The sequence below is a fragment of the Stigmatopora nigra genome, chromosome 1 (genome assembly GCF_051989575.1).
Source record: "Stigmatopora nigra isolate UIUO_SnigA chromosome 1, RoL_Snig_1.1, whole genome shotgun sequence".
Lineage (NCBI taxonomy): Eukaryota > Metazoa > Chordata > Actinopteri > Syngnathiformes > Syngnathidae > Stigmatopora > Stigmatopora nigra.
In genome coordinates, this window is record NC_135508.1 from 13,393,111 (window position 1) to 13,419,786 (window position 26,676).

General features: G+C 40.4%; 1 protein-coding gene across 2 annotated transcripts; it reads right to left on the reverse strand.

Annotated features, from left to right (window-relative positions):
• Positions 1-3,131: 3,131 nt before the first annotated feature.
• On the reverse strand, positions 3,132-23,047 carry nfatc2a (nuclear factor of activated T cells 2a). Of its 2 annotated transcripts, none has more exons than XM_077729167.1 (10): positions 22,797-23,047; positions 18,603-19,521; positions 18,355-18,523; positions 15,579-15,781; positions 15,242-15,414; positions 14,176-14,316; positions 11,317-11,372; positions 11,114-11,246; positions 10,131-10,796; positions 3,132-4,981 (listed from the first exon to the last, which is right to left on the reverse strand). In XM_077729167.1, the coding sequence occupies exons 1-10, from the start codon at positions 22,852-22,854 to the stop codon at positions 4,926-4,928; spliced, it is 2,574 nt and encodes an 857-aa protein (XP_077585293.1). In that variant the 5' UTR covers positions 22,855-23,047; the 3' UTR covers positions 3,132-4,925. The 2 variants fall into 2 exon arrangements, with proteins under 2 accessions (XP_077585293.1, XP_077585283.1); XM_077729157.1 differs by lacking the exon at positions 22,797-23,047 and adding an exon at positions 20,615-20,887.
• Between the last annotated feature and the right edge of the window lie 3,629 nt (positions 23,048-26,676).

The following is a 26,676-nucleotide window of genomic DNA, read 5'->3' on the forward strand; positions in this document are numbered from 1 at the left end:
TCATTAACACAATACAGTTTGCAAACCAGTTCATCATCATTTTTTCAGCCCATGTTCACCCACCTGAGATGCTGGGTGATTAATCATTACATCTTTAAAGCAATAGATAAGAGAAGAATGTAGGAAAGTCCTCTAAGAGTCCTTGATTTAGATTAAGTCAATAAATAAGAGTGAAGGCAAACTTGACTTGCCTGCCACTTATTAAACTATGATCGTGTGACTCATAACTGTGCAACTCTGAATTATTCTAATTAAAGCTTGCTTACTTGCATACAGAAAGCAAAAAAAAAAACCCTTTTCAGAAAGAAAAAAAAAGGCAAAATAGCCTGGTCCTAGTTTAAAATGATATGTATACCCACACAGAAGCAGCTATTAAAGAAATAGAATTGCCTACTAAATACATTCATTTATTCACGCTTGCGAGCCGGAACAATTGCATAAAATCAAATACTTTGACCTCAACGTTGGTGGGGACCAGTGTACTGTTACTGGTGGTGGGCGGCAGTGTTTGTTACTGATATATATTATTTTATATTCATGTTTTTTCTCTGTTTAATGAGCCACCATCTCCAACCAACTTGATTGAGGGTGTTTTCAACAATGACTTGTTACAATGTCACATTTGTGATTTTTTTTCTACCACAAAAATAAAACAAAAACATGTACATTTGACTACAAAAGTGGAAATTGCTGTTATTTGCACAACTATATTTTCATGATACAGTGATTTTGTGATATTTGAGTGTAATGATTATTAAATTAAAGCAAATCAGAAAAGGAAGAATTGAAAATGGAAAAACAATCATTCAAGTGGCAGCTCATACAGGTTACAAAAAATACCTTAACACATTAATAAAGTAATGAACCTTGATTTGTCCACTTTAGTGCTTAAGGAAACAGTGAAACTCATTCTCAATGGAACAAAGACAGTGTAACATTTACATGGTATGCTATTGTTTGTATTAGAATCAAGTAATAGCTTCATGTCAATGTAGTAAAAACTGTCTTGAAGGGTTTTTTTGTGCTGACATAATGGATCAGCGCTTCAGGGCAATTACTTTTGTAGAAATCCTGATTTTCTATTTGCGATAACATTTGTTTTTGAAGCCGACGGAACAATCCCGTCAGTTTCATTTGGTTTCGTCAGCAATATGCCTTTACATTTTCCAATTGTCACATAGAAGTGATACTTGAGAATAAAGAGCAAATGTCAAATATGTTTGTTTCTAAGTGTGATTCAATAATGCTGATTTTCATGAAGATTGTTTTATTCTTTTTTTGTTGTTGCTCAGTTAATGTATAGTTCATGATTCTGCTTTAAGGCCCATTGTCTCCCTCTATTGTTAGATTTTAAACCAACACTCCTCTATAATAGATAGCCATCTATTTTGTGCATTTTTTAAAAACATTTAAATGTAGTAAATGTTTCAGTATTTTTTTTTAATTCAGGCTGTAGTCTGACTTTGGCAAGAAGGCCTTTTAAAAAAAAATCTAATCTCCACTTAACTAACCTTGAACAAGATATTGGTCATGCACTATGATGTTTATATCTTTTAAAATAATAAAACGTGTTAATGGACAATTGTTTTGTAACGTGCATATATATTTGAATGGAGTAAAATGTCAGCAAAATTGTCGTTTTCAATAGCTTGGAGTCAAAGATGCAGTCAGGTCAATATGATTTTCTTTTATATAAATGGAATCCTTTTGAAAATAACTGAAAACATTCGAACAAGTGAGTTTTAAATCTCTGACTCATGGGCAGAAACTCACTAGAACTTTTTTAAAATGAATTTTTAATTAAAATTCATGCAGGTTTACTTTACTTTCACCCAATCCAACAATTTGTCTTTAAAAAGGCGACAACAAAACTGAAAAATTGAATAAACTTACATGTAAAAAACAGCGAGGAGGCAACCACGCAAGGTAGTGACATCAACTTGAAATAAACATATAATCTAAAAAACAAAAAGAGGCAAAACCGACAACAAGTTTCAAGAGACAATAAGGAACAGGTGGCAGAAGTAAAAGGGGGTGTGGCCCAACAGGTGAAACCAATGGCAAATCAGAATCACTTGCTGCACAAAAAAAAAACAATAACAAGATAATCATTCATTCATTCATTTTCTGCAGTGCTTTATCCCCACAAGGCTCATGGGGGGATCAAACCCTCAACTCCAGAAATGTGAGGCCGACTCACTATCCACTGGGCTGCCGGATCGCCACAAGATAATGTAAGACCCAATAGACCACCCCTCTAAAACTATGAGGTAGGAACCTATTGAATTATAATGAATACAATAAATAACCATACCATCAGTGGTGGAATCATAAGCGTGAAACCAATTTGGGATTCTGTTTTGATGATTATTGAAAGCCAAATGAATAAAAATGTCAAGTTCTCTATATTCCCTTCATGTGGGTTTTTAAAGCGTAAAATTCCAAACGGAAAAGGCCACATGACTCACGCAGATGCACACGCGTGAGCTTGTGTGCGTGCATGTGTGAGGCGGATGTAGACCAGAGTCAGCTCATTTATGCGGCAAGACCCACGTGCCGTCTATTTTGGAGGGCGGCGGGCTGTCGTCATAAGCCAAATACTTCCTGAACAAAAAGCTTCATTCACAAAGAGAGTGCCAAACGAACCCATCTCCATGGCAACCGTTACCAACCGAGTACTCTATTGCCACACCGCCTCACCCACCCATGTCGTCTTTTGACAACTTGTATAATTTAGTTCATTTAAGGATCCATTAATGCTCAAGTCAAATTCATGTATATAGCTTTAAATCAGGGGTGTCCAAACTACTGCATGAACGCTCACTTACGGCCTGCTGCCCAGTTTTATTAGCAAATTATGAAAATATCATTGAGGGGCCATAATATGAGCTTGAGTTTAGCCTCGCACTTCTCAGTTGTAACACCAGATGGAGCTAGATTGGATTGGATGGCCACATTCAATGGCAGGCACAGAGTTAATTATTGAAGATGAAAATACATCAATAAATTTTATAGACCAATAATTCAATTGAAATGTAAAAAAAATAAATTAATAAAATAAAAATATTTGTGTGACAAAATACCAACTGATAAGGCAAAGTGGATTGAGTAACGATATAGTTTATTGTTGCTTTTGAGAATACAAAAATATCCTGACCTACAGTTTAACATACAGAATGTAAACCTCAATAAAATCAACACACGAATAAAATTCCAGATATTAAATGAGTTCTAACTTTCTTCAGTTTTTCCTGGTAAAAAAAACAACAAAATTAATGATATGGTGCACAATACAATATTAACAATAAAGACAATGTAGCATTATATGCAGAGATAAAAATAGCACTTTTTGGTTCATTACACAAAAAAGGGGCAATTACATTCAATATAAGGCAGCTGCAATTGTGCTGTTCTGGCTCAATAGGGGAAATAAATCAATCAATATTACAAAATAAAACGTGCTCTATTGTCTATTAAAACTTCCGCCTCGGATTGCATTTTATGCTAGATATATGTAGATTTTATCCATTTGTAGCATTTGAAACAAGAGCATTCAAATTATCAACATGTAATGGAAATAACTTTAAGTCAGGCCAATTATTATTGAACAAAATTGATTAAAAAAACAAAAATGGAATAATTAGAAAATCAAAAACTAGAAAAAAAAATTGAAAACCAACCCCAGAAAATAAAATACCCTTTTTTTTGTAAAACAGTTTTCAAAAATAATTCAAAAAATAACCCCAAAACTAAATTAATTTTGAAAAGAAAAATAATTCAAAAAAGCCCAAAACAAAAAAATGAAAAATAATTTTCAAAAACTACACCAGAAAATTAATTAATTTGAAAAGTTTCCAAAATAACTCTAAAAACAACCCCAAACAAATTAATTTCTGACTTTTTTTTTTAAAGATAAATGCAATAAGCTTCCATATATCTGAGCACGTGTGTACGTTAATAAAGTACAAAAATAATAAGGTACTGTCGCTCCAGTACCCTGTTTCAAACGGGCTTCAAGAATCTTGTGCATAGGCAAGACTTTGGCATTGAATATATTGTCATTCTATATAGGCTGAAAAATAAAAAAAAATCTGCTATGTACAAGAAAAGGTTGAAGAACTGCAAGTCAAATTGGTCCACTTGTAATTCCCTAAGGTCACTTAAAATGGTGTCAAAGTGCAGATTGTTTCTTAATTTAGAACTCAGAATGGAAACTACAATCATGAATGCAGCATCACAGGCTTGGCAAAGACACTTTTCATTTAAAAAAATGAAGTAAAATGAACAATGTCTCCATGAGCCAAACACATGTGGAAATTAGATGATCTACTCTTTTTCAGATGAAAAAAAATGGAGCTCATTTTTATTTCGAAATTGACTTTAACACTTCAGATTTTGATTCACTGAATAAAATTGATTTAGAAAACTAAGATTGTCATTCTGTGCAAATTTTCAGCTGCCGGTGGGAAAAATAAAGCTTGTGAATAATAACATTTAAAAGGAAAACATGTCTAGTTTTTAGCTAGTTAATCCCATTTATAATGTTAAATTTCCTTAAGGCACCGGATCATTCTTCAATCTCTTTGGCATTGTAAGTATGTATAAGTCAAATATACATTTTAACTAGAAGGATTTAAAAATAAAGTAGAAATAACAAAACTGCCCTTTTGAGATGATTGACCAGTTAAGTTAAGGATATTCTTCATTCATCATTGACATCACTGGTAAACAAACATAGGTGCTTTTCTTGATAAGCAAAATAATAAGTTACCTTTAGTTTTTGTGCTTCCTTCATAAAGAGCATCTACCATATGTAGGTTTTGGGTTAAAAGTATTGGAACACAAAACCTACAATGTCAGATGGTGTTGCTGTCGGAGATTCTTCAAAGTGGACCTGGTCCAGAATACTTCTTTGGGCATGTCCTCTAGGACTGTCCTTGAGTTGGACCACCGGTTAGGTCCTTGCATATGATCTCATTCACTGTAAAAAAAATAAAAAAACATTTGAAATTATTAATACAAAAAAATGAAGGGGGAAAAACAGTATCCAAATGAGAACACACATTTTTGTTAACAATCCCATTTGGAGAAACCATTCATTGTAACTTCATATATAGTCAATTGTGACTGTGCATAACATTGTCTGTCCAACAGTCATTTTGATCTGATTTTACACTACACGCATTACTTCTACAGTTCATTATGTGTCCTAAATAAAACTCGAAAACATGGAAAAATTCACAGAATTTGACAGAAAATGTGACAAACTCCATTGTAAAGTGGATTGGTGGTGATTGCAGCCCATTTGAATGAAACTGTTGGCAGGGGGTCTGTTCTATCACATCACCTTAAAGGGGAACCACTGGGTGTCGGTTAACCTTAACTACTTGGGAGTCGCAGCACACTTTATCGGCACTGAGTGGAAAATGAGGTCTTTTGCATTAAGTGAGAGCAAAAACGGCCTCTGTTTGTTTAAAGAAGAGTGACTGACATTTGAAGGGATCGACATTTCTATGGGTCTAAAACATGGGCAGAATTTAAATTCTTAGTTTTGTGACCATATGAGGATATTAGATTCAAATGGGATGAATTAAATGAGGCTTTTCCTGGGTTTGAATCCAGGTTAGTCCATGTGTGTGGGGTTCGTATGTTCTCTTAGGGCCGGTGTGGGTTTTCTCTTGGTACTTCAGAAAACGAATGAATGAAATGACAAAATAACCCTGGTTCATATCAGAATAGACGCATCTTAAGGTTTCCATTAAAAATGAATGGAAAATAAAAGTGCACAACGTCACAACAAGCAGAAGAGGGAGCTATTGATTTGGTCTCAATTAGGATAAGGTCTTAAAGCCTAAGGTTATGAATGAAGATTTGTGCGCCATTTTTTAACATTACATTATACAAATACATAGTCATTAAAAACATGACACAAAAACTTGTTTGGTGTGTAACATTGAGATAATTGTTCACATCATACACATTCACATAAAGCAATGTGATCATTTCAAAATCAAACTTGATTTGAAAAAAGTGATTATTTCTGAGAGAAACCAGAAGCAACAGTGAAATTAAGCAGAAAAAAAAATCTAGCAAGTGTACAATGACAAGGATTTGTGCAGTCAACCTGACGAACTCAAAAAAAGGTCAAGTGTGCAGTTGTCATTTTGGGTCGGTCGGAAGTAGAGGAGACCAACTGGCTGTCAAAATAAATAAGCAACGTAATCACTAGTCTAGCATGTGTGTGTGTGTGTGTGTGTGTATGTGTGTGTACATTGGCGCTTAGCGATGTTCCGGACCGCCACAGCTTCCACTGTGTCACTGGCGACTCATTAAGTCCAATGACTAATGTGAACGTTTCAAAATGGGCCAAAATCCCTCTTTGCTTTCTACACGGGCAATTACATTGAATGTTGTGTCTGTGCCTGTTGTAGTCATGGCAACCCACCGCTTTGCTTTGTTATCTGAAATCATTGAAATACAAAGCGGTGAGCAGTTGAGCCATGTTTCACTACTTTCATTCAGCCAAGTAATCAAACGCCAACCAACACGTCACTACTATAAATATTGAAATCATACCATGACTTTCTAATGGCATTATTTATGCTTAAAAATGAAGATGAATAAAAAGCATTACATGTGGGAGGAGCATTTTCCAAACGTGGAATGGCAGCTTTTGATAAGAATGATGGAAGTCAACAAGTTCATTCCAAGTAAACTGCTTTTTTTTGAACAAAGCGACATCATTCAGCCCTGTGCTTGACATAGTGGTGAGTCAAAGGGTGTAACGAACAAAAAAATAAATAAAAAACAAACAAAAACAAACAAACAACTCCATAACAGCTCACTGTATAAATAGCCATCGTTTCATAAAGCAAATAAGCAAATGTAGCTTAGACTTTTCAATGGCTTGCATGCACATTTTTGGTCCTTCTGCAGAAGCCACTCACCCGTCAATTGCCACATTAAAAAGAACCAAGTAAGCTTTTTATCAAAGGCCTATTTCGGAAAGTCTGCCTGTGGGCGAGCCCTTCTGAAATTCTCTTGTCTACTGTTATGTTACAATGGGCCTCATACAGCATGGAATAAGGGCCCAAAGACACAATGCAATTTACCAGCGACAGTCTGACACAATTCGTGTCGCAATGCAATTTACTAGCGACAGTCTGACACAATTCGTGTCACACAAATAGATGAGGAGATAGATAGAAAATATGCTAGTCTTTTTTCTGCAAAAGTCCAACAAAGTGATATCTAAGCACATTTTTAACATTGCTAGCAACCAAACACGATTCTGTGCCTTTCTCACCACATCTGTTTATTTTAAGCATGCGTTGGAATTTGCTTGATCATCTCGTGCCTTCGGGCGGCTTTTATCTCCCCACTGCAGCCACAAGCCCGAATCCCCTCTCTCAAAAAAAAATGTTCGAAGACGGCAAAACACAGAGTAGCGTTCAACTTGATCTAATGAAGGCTTGGCACCCTTCAATAGGAGAGTGTCTTGCCCTCGACGCCGGTGCCAGCGGGGCGGAGAGTTGGAGTTGCCGACCTGCACAGTAGCTGAGTAAAGTCAAAGAAACACGCCTGCTGACGTCTGGAATTAAAGTGCGTTTGCGTGCTTATGGTTGCACTGCACAGGTGTGAAGCAACTTGGAACAGCTTTAGTATTGGAAGTGTGTCACAAATTCCATCAGTTTTCTTCAGCAATTGCTCCGACTAGAAGGGGGGGTGGGGGGTGTACATGCTGGACAAATTGCCTGTAGACAACCTTTAACTGAAAACTGGAATGAACTTATATTTATAAAATAGGCAGCCAGCCAACAAATACTGACTTGAAGTAAAAATAAATAAATGATCGAATTGGACGCGAGTATTTATTGTGGTCAAGCTACAATATCCCAATTTGACTCAATTCAAGTCTGAAATAATCCTTCACAAGAATGTGGTTTGAGAGTATTACCTTAAGGGATATTTCATCACCACTGAAAGAAATAACAATGTGAACAGTCCTCTAAAATAGGCTTTACAACACCCTGGCATGTGCTATGTACGCCCAAGTTGTCACTGTGTGCTTTATCTTCTCTGCCCAGCCATATCTTTACCTGATGGAGGCCTTTCACCTGCTTCATTGCCTCTGACCATTTTGTTCCACAGCCCCACTTTCCTGCTTCTTTTCAACTAAACACACTGAAGAAAGTGGACAACACTTTGTCTCGTTTGAACAAGCACATGCACCATGGAAACAATAGGAGGGAAAAGATATAGCAGGTTTCAAAGAGGAAAAACCTGACTTTCGTCTGACGCTGTCAGTTGACGTTATGCAAAGTGAATGGGCTCCCGTTCCGTAACAGACGAGCAAGGCCCAATATAATAAAAAGCGTGTATATGTCACCTTAATGTCTCAACATTATCAAAAGAAAAATAACATGGTTTGAATTCATTCATTCATTCTCTGAACCACTTTATCCTCCCTAGGGTCGCAGGGGGTGCTGGAGCCTATCCCTAACCCTTATGTAAAATGGCCTCCAGGTTACATTAACATACAGCGAGTTCACCAACATTTTTACAATCAGGCAGCAGACTGATTATTTAAATGCACACTTGATGGATATATAGGCATTCAAGTAACCCAACTCATCTCATTATCTGAACGGCTTTATCCTCACGAGGGTCACGGGGGGTGCTGGATCCTATCCCAGCTGACTTTGGGCCAGAGGCGGGGAACACCCTGAATTGGTGGCCAGCCAATCGCAGGGCACACAACACAAACAACCATTCACTCACACACCCATACCTTGGGGCAATTTAGAGTGTCCAATCAGCAGCTTACATGCATGTTTTTGGAATGTGGGAGGAAACCAGAGTACCCAGAGAAAACCCACACACTCCCGAGAAGAACATGCAAACTCCACATAGGTGGGCCGACCTGGATTTGAATCCAGGTCCTCTACTGTGAGGCCGACGCGCTAACCACTCAATGACTTCAATCAATCTTATACCACCAGAGAAAAAGCCACTCGTACCACACTTTAACCTCCTATTTTGGTATATTGTGACATGATACTTACTATCCATAAAGATACAGTTTACTTCATTTTGGAGGCAAATGGAAAGTAAACTTGACGTCACACCCAAAAATTGTAAAAAAAATAAATTAATAAATAAATCTGACCAAACACTCATGGACACTTGGCATTCACAAATTGAAAAGACAGGAATCAAACTGCATAAGTGTTCTCCCAAGAGTTAATTTAAAAAGTCACAAGCCTGTTGCTGTTTACTGTGGAGGGAAACCCTGAGAGCGCCATCCAAAAAACACAAATTCCATCGCTGCTTTAATATTTTCCATTGACTCCACATATAAAACCCACCCGCCCCCACACGCAACCCTTTCCGTTCCCCCCCACCCCCAAAAAATAAACCTCCATTCTCCGCTCTATCTTACACACACCTTGCTGGATTTTTTAGTACAGCAGCTGCAAACAGGAATTTCTGGAGCCAGATTGGCCGAATTCTGCGGTCAGGAAAAAAGCTAATGCTCTGGTGGGTTCCCCCCGTACGATCTGGGAAGGGGGCGTGGGGGGGATATGGGGCCAAGGAGAATCCCCGGCCAAATACAACAAACAAAGAGGCTTTCCCCGGCTCTCCCAGGCAGGCCGTTCCGCGCTTTGACAATGGTTGCCATGGAAGTTGTTTTTCCATCATAACACTCGCTGTCAATGTGTCGGTGGTCCGCAGCAACACATTCTAAATGAAAAAATTCATTTGCATGCTAACGTTTCACCTGAATGTCCAACCTATTTTGGAAAAGCCATTGCTCTAAAATTGGAAATGGCACATCCCGCCTACTGCTGCTTGTCAATTCTGTTCGAAGGTGATAGGGCGGACGGGCCAAAGTACAAACATATGAGTCATAATCTGTGTTATTTCCACCTTGCTTGGCGTATCATAACCCCATGTTTGAAAAGAATGAGTTCATTGATCAAAGCGTCTCCTACAAAGAGACGGAGATGATATTGTAAATATCCTTTGATTGTTTGAAAGGGAGAGATAAGAAAGCCATCTGTGTCTTAGTTGATAAAAGCTATCGCATGCCCTCGGAGTATGAAAAAAAAACACTAACTTACACTCACCATCATCTAAGTAGACCTGATCCAGGTTCTCCTCCTTCACCGTCACCCTCCGGGCTCCGTCTGTTGGCGTCCCTCCGGTTGACGCTGGTTCTTTCGGCGGCTGCTCCTTGTCAACATATGTTTGCTGCTGGATCACGGTTGGGTATTGCTGAGGGGGATTCCCAGGCGGGGGCGGAGATCGCTGGGTCCCCTGCGGGGAGTAGTCGTCGCAGAAAACCATATCGTGGTCGTCAAGCTGCGTCGGGTCGCCTGCACGAAGCAGGTGTTGGTTGTTGGGGGAAAACTGGATGATGGATGTGTGCTTGCCGGCATTCATATTTGCGGCAGGCGGCGCCTGAGAGCCTGCGTGAACCAGGACGGAACGTTGGGGCTCCGGGGTCAACGGCACGGGGTGCTGATAGGGCGCCGGGCTGCCGCTCAGCCCTTTCCCTGCACGAGAGAAGACAATGGCCGGGCTCTGGTTCGGGAAGCGGGATTCTTGTGCTGGGAGGCCGGAGCCCAGGCGCTGGCACGAGGCCATGTTGGAAACGAGGCCCTGATCGGGGTGGAGTATGCCGTGTGTGTTGTGGTAGTGGGAATGAGGGACGATGCCCATGATGGGGGACATGGGGAAGCTCATGCGGTTGTATTCATACTCGTCTAGGGGCTCGGTCTTGATGGGTGGAGCTAGACAAGAAGAAAAAATGTTGAGTTTTTCTCAGTGTGCGTAACATCAATTTGGAGATGTTAAATGGTGTGTTTACATTCGCGTGTATGTATGTTTTCTCAGCTGCTACTCGCAATTGAGTAATTCTTATTTTAATGGGTTAATGAATCATTTTTCTCCTCCATACATACATATCATACAAAATTGGTATAGTTTTATAATTTTCTTCAAAAAGTTCAGCAGGTAGTATTAAAGAACAAATTATGCAAAGTTGTTGTAAAATATGTCTCTACCTATGAACAATTGAACGTTATGAAACATCTTCTGCTGAGCTTACATGGCAGTGGTGTGTAGGTGAAGTGGCGGGGCTGACTACGTTTTCGTTTCCCGTTGACCACACAGAAGGTCACTTTGACAGGATGGCAGACGGACGAGTCGCGGTAGGCCGGCGCCTCCACAAACAGCATGCTCTATGAGACCACAGTAAATATAAATAACGTCAAACTGGGTCCAGCTATTACTGTGTTGTCATCTACTTACCGGCTGGCTCTTGTCTTTGTCCACAGTCGCTTCCATTTCCCAAATTTGCATCCCATCTGAGAGGAAAAGAAGCAGTTTGTCACTCGTCTACTCGTACTTTTTAACTGTGTTAATCGTATGTCTTTGGGTGACAATTTCATTGGAGTTCACAACTGACAAGGCCAGATTGTTAAAAAGTCGGAAACAACATTGGAATGTAGTATTTGTGTTTGACTCAGCAGGATTCTTCCTTACTGGAGGATATATAAAAAAAACAACGCACACTCAAAGTGGGAACTAGTGAAATACACCAAAGCAGATTTCTTTCGAGTTGAAGATTTAGCAAAAAAAAAATCATTTCTCTTGTGAAGTACAATTAATGTCTTGTAAATCTATTTTAGGGTTACTTGAAGGGGTTTTCTCCGGGTATTCCGGTTTCCTCCCATATTCCAAACACACGCATGGTAGGCTGATTGGACACTATAAATTGCTCCTAGGTATGAGTGTGAGAGCAAATGGTTGTCTGTCTTCTTGTGCCCTGCGATTGGCTGTCCACCAATTCAGGGTGTGCCTCGCCTCTGGCCCGAAGTCAGCTGGGATAGGCTCCAGCACCCCCCGTGACCTTTGTGAGGATAAAGCCGTTCAGATAATGAGATGAGTTGGGTTACTTGACTGCCTATATATCCATCAAGTGTACATTTAAATAATCAGTCTGCTGCCTGATTGTAAAAATGTTGGTGAACTAGTTGTATGTTAATGTCACCTGGAGGCCATTTTACATAAGATTGAAGCACCTCCCACATACATACTTTTTCGTCACAGCTCGCCAAAAATCACAATTCATGCGCCGCATTACACTCGAATCCAAAGTTTCCCCAAAATTCCACAACAATTGGGTGGTAAAAGTAATACAAATGGTAACATTTGGGCTCATTCTTGAATTTTCAGGTAGTTGGATTCAAAGAAATGTTATTCAGAACATGGCAATTGCTTTAATGCTGACAAAACCTCCGGAATAAAAAGTATGGGCGGAGGTATTTAACGTGCCAACAACCATTAGAATTTTCACAAGCCATTACAATTTGACTTCCACCGTGCCATGAAGAATAAAGGAGAGCGATTCTATGCAAGTATGTTCATGAAAACTTGGCACTCCCAAAATAATTTGTCATTTATACAGCTGGAAAAGACTTTTGGCAGTGTTAAAAAGCACACTACTTCATTAAGTCAGAAGGGGGAAAAGAGCATTTGGGGCTGGGGGTGGAGAGAGGGGGGTATGGCTAGGGTTTGGGGGGGGGGGATTCCACACGTCGCCAACCTTCTACCATCATTTTTACTCCACTCCTCCTCAATGATTGCTCTCTTGGCATTGTGTTTGTTTACACAGTGTTTCTAATCCACTCTAAGGGAGACCCCGACATGAGTTCACCCCTCTGGACATGATTATGAGAGGAAGTGGAAATCAGAAGGGGAGGGGAGGGTGGGGGGCAGTGGTGACATTGCACAAGCCGGCAGAGCTCCAGACAGACACAGCTGTCTTCCATTCAGTTGGATTTCACGGTTATAGTGTCCACAACGTTGCAATTCTCCAAAACACTAACAATCCTTTTCCGAAAGATTTCCTTTTCCATGTCGGCCTCGCTCCCCGTCACTGCCACGTTTCGTAACAGCAGAAGGGAAACCCGACGGGTGGCGAGAGCTTGGAAGAGGATTGGTGGCTCTGCTTCACTTTTAGTGGACAGACTTTTTGCAGTGCAAACTTTTAGGGTGACATTGCCAAAGCACAAAGCATATTTATATATTTCTATATATTTCTATTTATATATATATATATATGTATATATATATATATATATATATATATATATATATATATATATATATATATATATATATATATATATATATATATATATATATATATATATATATATATATATATATATATATATATATAAATAAATATATATATATTTTTTTTTTAATTAATACTGGAAATTTATCAAAAAGAGTATTTTGACTTTTGTGATTGTACAGTTTTACTCAACCAAAGAAACAAAAATGCTATTACTATTATGTTTGCTTTTTTCTTAAAAAATCTTCTTGTGGACCTATATTAGCTTCACCCATTCTTGCAATTCTCAATCAATCATCTCCATAATGAATCATTGAATAACCTCTATTTAGCTGATGGAGCAACTTTTATACTATAGTACTACCCTTTTGATTCCTCTATTATTTCACTGCTTAATTCTAAATCCTATACTAAAAAAGCACAGAAATGGGAACGGCTCCTGAGAAAGATTACATAGAAAAAAACTGAAAAAAATTCAAAAATGTCATTTTACAAGCACTCACTTTTTGCCTTCCATACTTCTTATACAACAAAAAACATTATTAAAACATCCACACATTATCAAGACTCACAACAACTGAATGGCTTCTTAATTGGCTAACGTCCCATTGCGTTACAAAATGTATTTTTTTGTATACTCCCGTTAAACCTAAACCTGTGTTAAATACGGGCACACCCGCTGTGAAAAAGCTCATTAAAACAACATAATCTTGACTAACATTTTGTCCAGTCGTAAAAACGGGAAACAAAGGAACATTATGCCATTTACGAAAGAAAAACAAAAACAGATCCAGTAAAAAGATGTCAAAATAAAGCCTAATACATTCTGAAAACCACATTGACAACTCATGAAGAAGAAACTGGCAAAAGGAAGTGAGGACGTAATGTAGACAAGTTACTATATAGCCAAAATGTTAGCTTGATAGTGGCTTTCTGAGTCAGAAGTCACTTTCTTGTTGCGGTTTCTGGAGAACTTGCTAGCATATGTGGAAATTCACTCCAAAAAAGTCAAAGATGCCACTCACCCTGTGTTTTTTCCATGAAAACCACTTTGGAATCGGCGCTGAAGTTGTGTCCGCTCAGGATCATCTGTTGGCCTCCCAGAACAGAGCAGCAGTCAGAGTCCTGCTTCTCAACGATGGGAAGTTCATGTGCTGAACGCTGAGCTGTAAGGGAAAAAGATTCATCAGTTATCCCAATAATGAGAAGAAAATAATTGATTTTCTGCCCACACTTCATCATTTTTAGTTTGTACCTTGTCTAAGGCTTTAGTTAAAGTTCTAAAGAAAACAAACAAACAATATGAGCACCACTTTGCGTTATAATTAGGTGCTTTGTTCCATAGAAAGCAAAATCTACGTTGAAGAGGGTGTGCACACTTGTGTAACCACATTTTTAGTTTAATTTTACAAACTGTTATACAACGCGCAGATGTGTATTTGAATAACCATTATGAAATATGATCGTCAATCAATAATGTTCATATTCAAGTATTAATTGGGGTTATGTTGCCACAAAAAAACCTTATAAACAATCCCCTGATGAAGGCAACTCCGGCTCCCATTGGCAAAAAAATCTATACTTTTTTTACAATATCATAGATGGCATTTCATAAAAGGGTGTCGCACTACTGCTTCCTCCTCAACTGCAAGCCAAGGAAGCAACCTGTGATCTTTACACTTTGGCGCACCCGGGAGAACACCTACGACGACGCCTCGCGTGCAGACAGGTAGCGACGGCAGGAATATGAACCGAAATGACGCCTCGTCAAGGGGAATTTTTGCCGTGGTAATTTGCATAAAGAGGAATGTTGTGTTCCAAGCAAAACTGCATCAAAAAAGAAGCTCTTGTTTGAGCTTTGATTACAGCCCAAGCTTTAATAAGACTGTGTACACATACTTGGATGGAGCCAAGCTGCACTCACAGTTAGGTACACACGTAGTAAATCTCGCTGCCATATGAGCATAAAGACATCTTTGAGTGGTGGACGCCGCGCTGAACTCATTTGAATGTCAGTGGAAGATTAAGAAAAAATACAAAAATAAAACGATGGCTAACTGAAAGCAAAGTGTGTGATTGTATTGTGCTTACAACACTCAACGGGATGCGAGGCCACTTGGAGTGAAACGTGCTGTCCTCCGGGCTGAGGTATGTGCACCCGGAACACCAGGCGAACACGGGTGTTCTTTCGCCCAACGTCCGTCTCGCCTTTCCGAAGCTCGATGTCGGCATTTCGCAGCTTCAGGATCCCGGCGCAGTCGATTCTGTCAAGCGGAACGATTGAGGTCAATGTTCGATAAAGGTAGGCGCCTTGGCATGCTAAAGCTAACGTTGAAATAGTCGAAACCGGACAAAATTTGGATTCTCTGATTTCAATTCAGTCTTCACTTTTAGAACCCAAAATGTAAGAGTCTTGTATTATTCTCACATTGCTCTCATGTTGTTCTTTGGTTCTAGCGGCATCTCCAGGACCTTGGTGCCACTGACAATCTTCTCAAAACTGTTTGTTGTCACGGTCTTTCCGGTAATGCGGTGCACTTGGTAAAAAGCGTGTGGCTTCAGAATGCGCTCGTCTGCCGTGCCGATAAAGATTTGCAGACCCAGCGCCTCTTTGCCTTTGTAGCCACGCAACTGCGGAGAAGACAAAAGCGACACAGGGATTAATGACCAAATGCCACGTGAAAGCCAGCATATGGGGCACGTTTAACCGGTTGTCTGTGTGGCATTGATGGCTTGCCAACAGCAATTGTGTTGAGCTTACACGCTGCCAACTGCGCTAACTTTAGATCTGTGCACTATAATAAGAAAGCAAACTTGCCAATTGACAGATCCACCCCATCGCGGCTACTCGTAGTTCCGCCAAATATAGTAATTGTTGCGCTATTAAAAAAATTCTCTTTGGAAATAACATTGAGTTTACATACTTTACACACAGAAGGCGAAGGATCCGAAAGCCGTTTCTGGTCGCCGTAAAAAAATTCAACTCTCTACGTTGCACGGTTTGGACAAACATAGCGAGAATATCTTAACATACACACATAAATCAGGCTTTATATGGATTGATAGATTGATGAAAAGTTTATAATGTAGGAAGAAAAATACAAACATGAAAGGGGGGGGCACAGTCAAGTCGCAATTGGAGATTTTACTCGCCAGTAGAAGGCTGTGTCTAACTTTAGGAGTTAAGGAATAAGAACAGAGTGAGTTTAGACATATTTAATATTAAACAGACAATAAAAACACTGACCCTAGATCACGATTATTCACCTATTGCGGCAGGTCTTAAACCTATTAACCGCTGTAAACGAGGTATTACTGTAATATGTTTGGCTTTGGTATTTGCAGTATTTTCATTTCTGTGCTTGGCAGTTTTTATCTTCTCTTATATTTGTATGACAGTCTCTATTTGAATGTCTTGTATTTTGAAGAAATGGTCACGAAAAGAACATATAATGTAACTGAAAAAGCACTTCACTTCTTTTATTAATGTTAACATTTTTTCATCCATAATATAATTGAGATGTCTGCCTAAAAGACGAGAGAATTTACTTTTTTTAATCCTCATCAACACTTTGTAACATCTTTGAGGACGACCCGTCGCTATGGCAACTAAAGGGAGTGGACAAAGGGGAAAGCGAGTGCAAACATTAGTAGTGGACCGGTTGTCACGGCGACATGCAGGAGCAGTGAGTCATGACTGAGCTCAAAGTAGGAAAAGTAAAGCACGGAGCCAGTCACATGGAGGAAAGGCTGCACGGACGCCAGGCGCTAGGAGTGACAACGGGTAGGAGTGCAGCTGTGTCCAGCCAGGCAGAACCAAGCAGCCAACCGGAGGCCTTCCTTCCAAGAGTGTGGAAAAGATGCAAGAACAACACAAAGAGTCCCCACTGTGAAAAGCAGAATATGACTTGGTGGCGCTTGGACTTTCAAATAAGTGGCTGAAAAAGGTGATTAAAAAGAGTAAATCTGGTCGCCAGCCAAATGCATGGGAAATGTGAACAAAACTGCTATTCACGCTCAAAATCCACACCTGTCGACAATTTTAGGTTAGTTTGCTGTATTATATGTATTTTTTCAGTCTACCAGACATAGCAGCTTGTGAAAAGTGCCAATGAATGGAACAACCCTACTTCTGATCTTCTTATTCAGACCCAAATCATGATTTTATTTATTTACAAAATGGCAATTTAGTTTTAAAGGTACTGCTGTAAGACCAGCTTGAATTAGAAAAACTCTTCAGGGATAACAGTTGACATTTTTTTTTTCCTTTGCAGTTCTGTACTGTTATTTTATACAATCATTTGTACTGAATGGTCTGAATTACTATATTTATTGTAACCAATTTTCATAGAAACTAAATGTAGTTAGTTTCGGCTTTAACTTGGTGACATAGCATAACTTCTATCAAGATTTTTTGACGTACAGCGTTGACAGAAATGCAAGCAACAAAAGAGAAGCAGAGGAAGTGAGCTTGTTTGTGTGGTAGCACCATTTTAATGGCGTGTGGCGGATATTTAAAAAAAGAATATATGCGGTTGTCTTTCTAGTCCAGCCTCAAAAGCACTTTAGCACTGCGCCGTGAAGAGTAAACACACAGGAAATAAAATGACATGAACGTCACCCTGAAGCTTAGGATAACAGCTTTTCGGCCGATGAAAAGGACATATATATATATATATATTCGGATCGTTCCCCAGCGGTCTTTCACACACGTACTTAATTTGGTTAACTGACGAAAAACAATCATCAACAACCAAAAGTAATCATTAGACTAGTAAAAAAAAAGTTGCTAGACTAGTATTTTTTTTTTAAATACTCACTGGAATAGAAAAAATACCGCTCTACAGTCGGTATGGTCGCCGGGGGTGCTGGAGCCTATCCCAGATGACTCTGGGCCTAGCCCTGATTCGGTGGGCAGCCGATCACAGGGCATGAGACGACGGAAAACTATTGTGGGAGGAAACCGGAGTACCTAGCGAAAACCCATGCAGGCCCGGGGAGAACATGCAAACTCCACACAGGTGGACCGACCTGGACTTGAAGCCACTTGTAAAAATAAATAATCGCTAGAGTAGTCAAAATAACTTCGTGCTAGGCTCGTCTCCCCCACCATGTTTGATATTAACCATTTAATAAGATTATCACTTACGATTTGATTGGCTGTGCCTCGCTCTAAACTAGGTGACAAGGTTTAGTGGCCGTACCTGCACAACTGGGTGTCCTCCCGTGTGGGCCTTGACGGCGCCCCTGCTTCCCTCCGTCTCGTAGTGAGCTCTGTGGTGCGCTTTTGGCTGGACTTCGATGTGGAGCTCGTAGTGGTCTGTGCGATTGGGCATGGGCCATTCCAGAGGTGGGAGGGACGCCAACGGGATGCTATGGGGGACAAAGGACATGCGTGAGATTATTGAATGAACATGTGGCGTGCGTGTGTGGCTTCTTCTGCCAAACGGACCTGCAAATGCTGGAAACCAGTGGCTTGGACCAGATGGGAGGGATGACAAAGAACGGTTCTGGAACAGCTTTGCTCTTGGAGTCCTGGTCGCAAGACACCAGGTAGTTCCCCTCGGTGTGATGCTCCGGGTACAGAGTGTACACCTGGTTGGACGTCTTGACTAGTTTTGGGGGCAAATTAAAACCGTTGGTGGTATCGGGCAAGGTGCAGTGCGGATAGTGGGGTGCCGCGTTGTGATCCTCGTGCCCGCCAAGTGGGGAGGGGCTACGGGATCGGATGTTGGGAACCAAATTGGCATTCCTGTACATGTCGTAGGTGCGTTTGCCCTGCGGGGAGGCGGAGCGGGAGCCGGGTCGCGGGGAGGGCGAGCACGTCCCCAGGAAGCCGTCCTCGGTCACGCCGGCGCTGGGCGAGGTGCTCGGAGAGGTGCGCGGGGAGCCAGCGTGGATGTTCTGCAACCGGGGGCACAGGTCTCCAGGGGTGTGGGCACTACTGGGGGACACGCAGGGGGACGCCCAAGGGGAGTAGCTCTCCGAATGCCAACTGGTGGAAGAGTTGCTGCTGGCCGGGCTCAGGCACTGAGGCTCGCGGTAGGAGAGGCTCTCGTGGCCGGGGACGGTCAAGGTGGGTCGGGGGCTGTTGACGTTCGTCTGCTGGTTCTGCAGGGAGTCGCGACAGTGGCTGTAGTGCTCTCGGGATGGCGTGATTTCGATGCGGGGGCTCAGGGCTAAACTCGGGGGGCGGCCGCCGTCCAGGTAGTTGAGTGCCGGCTGGGTGCCGTATCCCGCCAGAACATCTGTCTGTTGTTCGATGTAGGACCGACTGCAGGACTTGATGGAGTAAGGGGAGACCTCTTCCAAGGGGAACGCCGGCTCCGACTCGGGATTGAGGACGTGGTGAGATGCGAGGTTGGGCTCATCTGCAAAACAAGGGAAAACAAATCACAATTTGTATTTTCAACATCACAGTAACGTGCTTCCAAGCGATCACTATTGAAGACTGTACAGGCCATCACATTCATAAGTCCTTACCATTACTGGCTGCTCATTCTTTGATTGACAGGAGACCAGTCAATGTTTGAATTGAATAGTAAAATAATAATAATCTATGTGTGCCATTTTTTGATGCTTTGCAACCCATTCAATGGCTATATGAACCCTGTAATTGACAGAAATCCATTCCCAATCTGACTGGTGCCCATTTTTTTCTGCATAAATGTATCCCGTGATTGACATGGTGACCAATCAATCTACAGTTAACTGTTTTCAAATATAACTCAGTCGAAATACTCAATGGAGTGTACCTTTTAATTACATTACTGTTGCATTGAAACTTTAAGAATGGTTTGCTTGCTTGAACTTTTTGCAAAGCGTTTCCTTACTTTTTTTTCTGTACCGCTGTTGGCTTTTGTTCAGATAAAGAAAAAAAAGGGAAATAAATGAGCACACAGTGGTGAATTGGGCTGTCCACTTGTTACAAAGTTTTAACCACAAGATAAGTGGTAGCGAACTCGTTAGACACAAAGAGCCACACCTTATGTCAAAAGCAGCATAAAACATCCATGCTGCCAATTTTTTTAATATACTCTATTATTTGTTTTAATGAGCCTTGATTAATTTGAGTGTGAATAAAAATAAAAGAAAGATCAAACGAGGTAAATTGCCACAGTATATACAAAAAATATGATCATCAGCAAAGAGCCGCATGTGGCTCGAGAGCTGTGTTCGCCACTCCTGCTCAAGAGGGTCTTAAAAAAAATAATATGGCTTACTCAACTGTTTTTGAATTTAGCTAGGATGGAAATACTGAGGGGATGTAAATAAATAAAAATACAAATATTGACAACCGGTCTTTTGAGCCTATTTTGGAAGAAAATGCATTCAGAAACCCTAAATTTTGAATCAAAAACTCACATCTTGTTGTCACGTACAAATAAATCACCCCCAATTCTTTGGGGTTCTGCCCCCCATAAAAAAAGAGGACAGGAAGGTTGGTGAAAATTGCTCACAAACCTTGACATCCTCCCTCATTGTCAGTCTTGCAGTTACAAGGTGCTTCATATTCAAACAAGTACTCAAAGGGCAGATCGTCGTCGGTACAGTCGGCCCGGTTCAGATCCTCCTCCCGTCGCTTCTGGTCGCACAAGGAGCTCATCTGTCTGATGTCAAATCCGGGCTCCGCTTGAGGAGGGGGCGCAGACATCAAGTGCGCCCACCAGTCGATATCGTCAAAAAATACAAATCGCCCTTTCGCGAGAGAGAGGAGGACGAGTGCGCATGTTTCCTTTCTCGCTTGTTTGCGTGTGTGAAGGCGGAACTATTGTTAAATCGCATTTCGCATCATGGGTACACACCCCGCCTTTCCGTGTATGTCACATAACTGTCAATTTATAAGTTTTTTCCCCGTATTTAGACTTTATTTTACAGTATGACAACTTTTGAACGAGATTTTTTTCAAGTACATTTTTTAAAACTCAAACTCGGTCACCTGCAGCAGACGAAAACGTCATCGTCGACTGCTAATTGTTATGCTTTAAGCATGATATGCTTCCACCCTTTTCACGATTTAAATATAGCGCGTCAGCAAGCAATGTACCCAGACAGTTAAACTGTCCGTGTCATACAGCGACGTTTACACAGACTTGAAATTAGTGCGTCCTGACTGACCACACCGTCCACTTAGGCGGATTTTTTAATAGACTTTTAAGTGTGATGTCATTAAATATGGACCTTGTTGCATTTTTTAAAATCGCTTAATAAGGGAAATTGCAATGATTAATAAGGGGAGCAATTGTCCGAGGTTGACAGGTATGGATGTCCTTATATTATTATCAACTTATTTATCATTGAGTCATTAATTCATTTTGTCAACTCCTTATCCTCACAAGGCTCGCAGGGGGTGCTGGAGCCTATCCCGCCAGTCAACCAAAAGGCACAATGAGACAAACAACCACTCATAGCTCGGGGACTATTTAGAGTGTTCAACTAGCCTACCCAGCAAATTTTGGGGATGTGGGAGGAAACCGGAGTACCCGGAGAAAACCCACGCAAGCCCAGTGGCAACATGAAAATCCCACACAGTGAGGACCCACCTGGGAATGAACCAACGGGAGTCCATGGCGCTAACCACATGTAAAACATCATTGGAATTATTAATTTATTATAATATGATTAATTTTTATCATTTTAACTCATTTAGACCCGAGCAAATATGTCTGGCTGATATTCAAATCTATCATATTTATTGACATTCCATACAAAGGCTTTGCCATTCTATTTGACATGGATTATAATTTTGTATCTTTAAATTTTGGATGACATTTTAAAATACCATTGCCCGGGTGCGTTTAAAATCTGGTCCCAGCAGCCCCATGACTCTCGTGAGGAGAAGCACCAGGGAGAACAGATGCATTTTAATTGGCTGTTGTTAACAGAGCACATTGTACTGCTGCACCCTGGAGTCTGAAACGCTCCCCTGACACTTTGTAACATGGACGGCAGAGCATAAAGTCAGTTCAATTCTTCAGTTTAAAATAAAATTGAATTTAGGATAAAACTGTTAAAGAGAACCTCTGGTGTCGTGTCCCAATGGACCAGAAAACTTCACAAGCATGCCCACTTTTGCCGTACATTCAATAGGAAACAAATGTGAGATGTCACAAGGCGCTCTGCTTGTTTGATAAGGTTTTCTCATCAAATTTTCTGAACCATTCTATCCTCATTAGGGTCGCGGGGGGTGCTGGAGCCAATTCCAGCTGTCTCCCGGTCAGAGCCGGTGGCAAAGGACAACCATGCACAATCACACCCATACCTAGGGGCAATTTAGAGTGTCCAATCAGCCAACCATGCATGCTTTTGAAATGTAGGAGGAAACCGGAGTACCCGGAGGAAACCCACGCATGAAAACATGCAAACTCCACACAGATGTACATGACCTGGATTTGAACCCAGGACGCCAAAGATGTGATCCCGACACGATAAACACTCGCCCATTTGATAAGGTTTAAATGCCCAAAAAAAGTCCTAATTGAATTTAAATCACTCTAATGTGGCAATGTTCCTTAAACATTGATATAGTTCAAAACATGGACATGTATATTAAAGACCAGTTAGAGGTTTGCATGTATTTAGCGAAAAGAAATAAATATGATTAAAATCAGTTGATTACCATAGAATCACAACACTTGAGCAGTACCTTGATCCATGGACCTCATGGTATGGTACTGGGCCAGCCTCCACGTCCCTCTAAACATCAGGACTCCGAAGAAAGTGCAAAAAAAAAGAGGAGAGAGAAAAAAAAGTTAAAAAAAATAAGTACAATTTAGATCACTCTGGTCTTAGAAGACTGGGCACATTTTTCGTTTCTCAGTTTAAAAATGCTTTAAAAAGAGGGAAACAAAAGTCCAAGTTGTAAAAAAAAATGTCTGGTCCGAGTTCTGTGGAAGGAATAGCGGTGGTAGAGGTCCGGCTGGGCGGCCGACGGTTCTTCGGACTAGCTAGAACGGCTTCCCTCTCCTGCTCTGAGTGTTTATAATGGTGCAATGCTGTAAAATAACGGGATTCCCTCAGTGTTTCCTCCTGTTTGCGCTCCCTCGCCATGGAAACCTGGAGCCGCTCCATGTTGGGAGACTCAGGGCTTTTCCTGCAAAGACCCACACTCAGGAATCTATGACGTCTCCTGCTCCCCAGCCAGAGCATTTCTGTGGCTTTCTCTCAGACAGTAGCGCACAAGAACCTCATTGTGGGGCCCAAGAAGTCTCCGAGGGAGCGTGACCACTCAGTAGTGACAAGAGACGGATGCTCTTGCTTGGATGACATGATACTTTAGTCCATTAAATTAGACACAAAACAGAAAAAAAATAAACTGGGACAGTCTAAGAGCCACACCATGCAGTGACCTGCCCAAATAGACAAACACACACAAACAAACACAAATTAAAACTACATTATTCACCCTAATACTTTGTTCCCCTTACTTATTATTTGTTTTTAATAGACTCTGATGAAAGTGTGCACGAATAAAAATAAGAGAAACATGAAACAAAGCAAAGAGTCCCATTCATTCATTCATTTTCTGAAACGCTTTATCCTCACTAGGGTCGTGGGGGTGCTGGAGCTTATCCCAGCTAACTTCGGGCCAGAGCGGAAGAGGACACCTTGAATCAGTGGATAGCCAATCGCAGGACACGAGGAAACGGACAACCATTCACGCTCACGCTCATACCTAGGGACAATTTAGTGTCCTCATCAGCCTACCATGCATGTTTTTTGGAATGGGGGAGGAAACCGGCCGGAGTACCCGGAAAAAAAACACGCAGGCCCAGGAAGAACATTGATTTGGACCCAGACGTGCTAACCACTAAAGCTACCGGGCTGCCCATCAAAGAGACACAGTAAATACAAAATATAAGAAGCCGGGAGCCGCATTTGGCTCGAGAGCCACGTGTTTGCCACCACTGCTCTAGTCTTTGGTTGTTACAGACTGTATGTGAGAGTTGCTGAAACCACTTCCTGTCAAACAAACATGGCATACAGTATTGCAGTTGATTACAAATTGGCTACCAATTCAATAGGGTTAACATAAATACATTTTTCTCATAATTAGTCCTTATCGGTCACTAATATTTAGCTATAGTCGGTACAAATTAAACTTTGTGTTGATCCATCATTATTATTCCATCAATGCCTAATCAGGCATGCTTAATTTGAAGCTTGATTAATACAATGTGACAGTAAAGATTTATTATCGTCAAAATAAACCTTGTTGCAGCAGAATAAACATATTCAATCTTTTGTTTGTGTGCTTACTATGTCAGAGTTATATAATGTGCACAATGAAAGGCTAAATGGATTTGTCCCACATTTGAGAAAGGAAAAGTGATGACCTCCAGACAGTTTGTGCTTCCGCATCTTTTTTTCCTGAAAGAGTGTCTCAAAAGAAGCAAATTTTCCAAACGCAAGCGCCACTTTCCATCACTGCAAAACTTACTCAAACTAAGGTGGACGTGTCTGGGTTACGCTGTTGCCCTCTTTGACTTTTCCGAATGTAACATGTGGAGCTTTGCTCTTCGATTTAAATCGCTGAAAATATGAAATGGAAATTGTGTCTACTGGAATTATTTTGGAAGAATCAAGAGTGGAAAAAATAAGCGTTTTCATCCATTTGTTTCTCTTATTCATATCTGCATATGATCCATGGGTCAGATTTATGAATCAAGTCAAAAACTACTTAATTCCAGGATGTTTTCATCTTCATATTCCTTCTAATTTGTATCTTTTTTAAAGATCATGAACAATTCTACTGCCTTTTTCCATTTGTTTTAAAGAAACCTACAGTGTGAAATCTTTCACAAATCCTCCCTTTCCCTTCTGTTTAGCATTCCATAAATTCCTTAATATGGTCACTGACATGTTTAAAAAAAAAAAAAAAGAAGAAGAATTTCCAAGTAGGTTGTGCTAGCACGTCCTGGTACAAGAAGGAATTAGATTTCCTTCCTGTCACAACTGGCGATCCTATCAGAACATTTTCCGTCTAGTTTTTCCAAAGTGTCTGAAGTCAAATGTTCCATCAACATGGAAAGGCCATACATCCTGAAAGGAATCCGCCTACTTATGTAACTGGATTCTGATCGATCCTCACTTGTCGGAAAAAATAATTTGAGAGTCTGGGCTTCCAGTGGAAAAGTGGCAGGCTTGCTTGTGGATTTTCCCCCTCTGGAGTAAAATCTTCATCCACTTTACACCCCCCCCCCCCCTATTTCCCCCCCCCCTATAAGCTCCAGGTTTCCATAATCCATTCAAAAGTATTTCAAAACCTGGACACATCGGTAAGGAAGTCACAAACGGTATTCTGTTGTCAAAACAATATGGCCTAACTAGAATAAACATTGTTATTATTGTCATGTAATGGTTGTGATCAACTGAATTAAAAACATTCATAGCCATTAATAGAAATGTATGTAATGTATGTACAAATGAGCCTTGGTCGCTATATCGTGAACATGAACTCTTTAAACATAGTAATTGAGAGTGATTTGTATAATAAGTGTTTAAAAAAATAGAATGGTTCCATGCTATCATCACTACAAACTTCAGTCAAGACCACAAGATACTTTGCGGTACGTTGGCGCTTTCTCTTCCACCGGGAATGCAAAAAACTGTTTCCGAGCTGAATGGAAAATTCAACCTAGTCTTGACATGAAGAGCCAAAGATGAAACGAATCAACCTGCTTGGATTGTTATGTAACGTGTTCCTCGTGTGAGTCCACACCATTTGTCCTCAACATCTTGGACAAAGTGTCTCTCGGTGGAGCGAGAATGATTTTTCAAGACTTTACCCACATTTTTGGAAGGCTTTTGAGCGCAGAAGCAATTTTTTTTTGTCTGGCTTCAAAATGACCTGTCGTTCTCCCTAAAAGTGTAAGAAGAGCTTGATCTTTGACATCAATGAATGTCTTGAGGGATTTTGCCTAAAGCATTGGGATGAAAAAGGGGCCCAAAATGTAATGGCAAGTAGGAGGAATCAATTTCTTTATAACTTTCTGCTTTGATTTCCAAATTAGCCTCTCTCAATTGTACATACGCAGAGGTTACCACCCAATTTCCAATTAAGAGCTGCCAAAGGAGTGTTGATTAATGCAAAGGGTTAGCAGATAAAACCACTCTTCTAACATAACATGAATCTAAATGTTTTTTTAACTTTAAAATTATATTTAAATAAAGAACATTTACCATCAACAATGGTTAACATTGTGTCTTACCTGATGGCTTGTAGGTTTTCTAACAATGACTTCTTGGAAATCACAATGTCCGATCACTGGTGAGATATTTTTAGAACATGTCATCAAGCTGTTCACATTTTGGTTACATTTTGATCATTTGGCACCCAGAAAAATACTCAACCTTTTATTCTACATCGGAATTACTGTAGAAAATAAAAAGAAGATAGCTGATAATCTGCAAAAAGTCAAAAGTGAAATAGAAATAATTATTAGACATTGGATCAGACAATTCAATATTCATTATTAATTTTGAGCATAACAGTTGCTTACCATGAAACAAAACATGACCCAGAA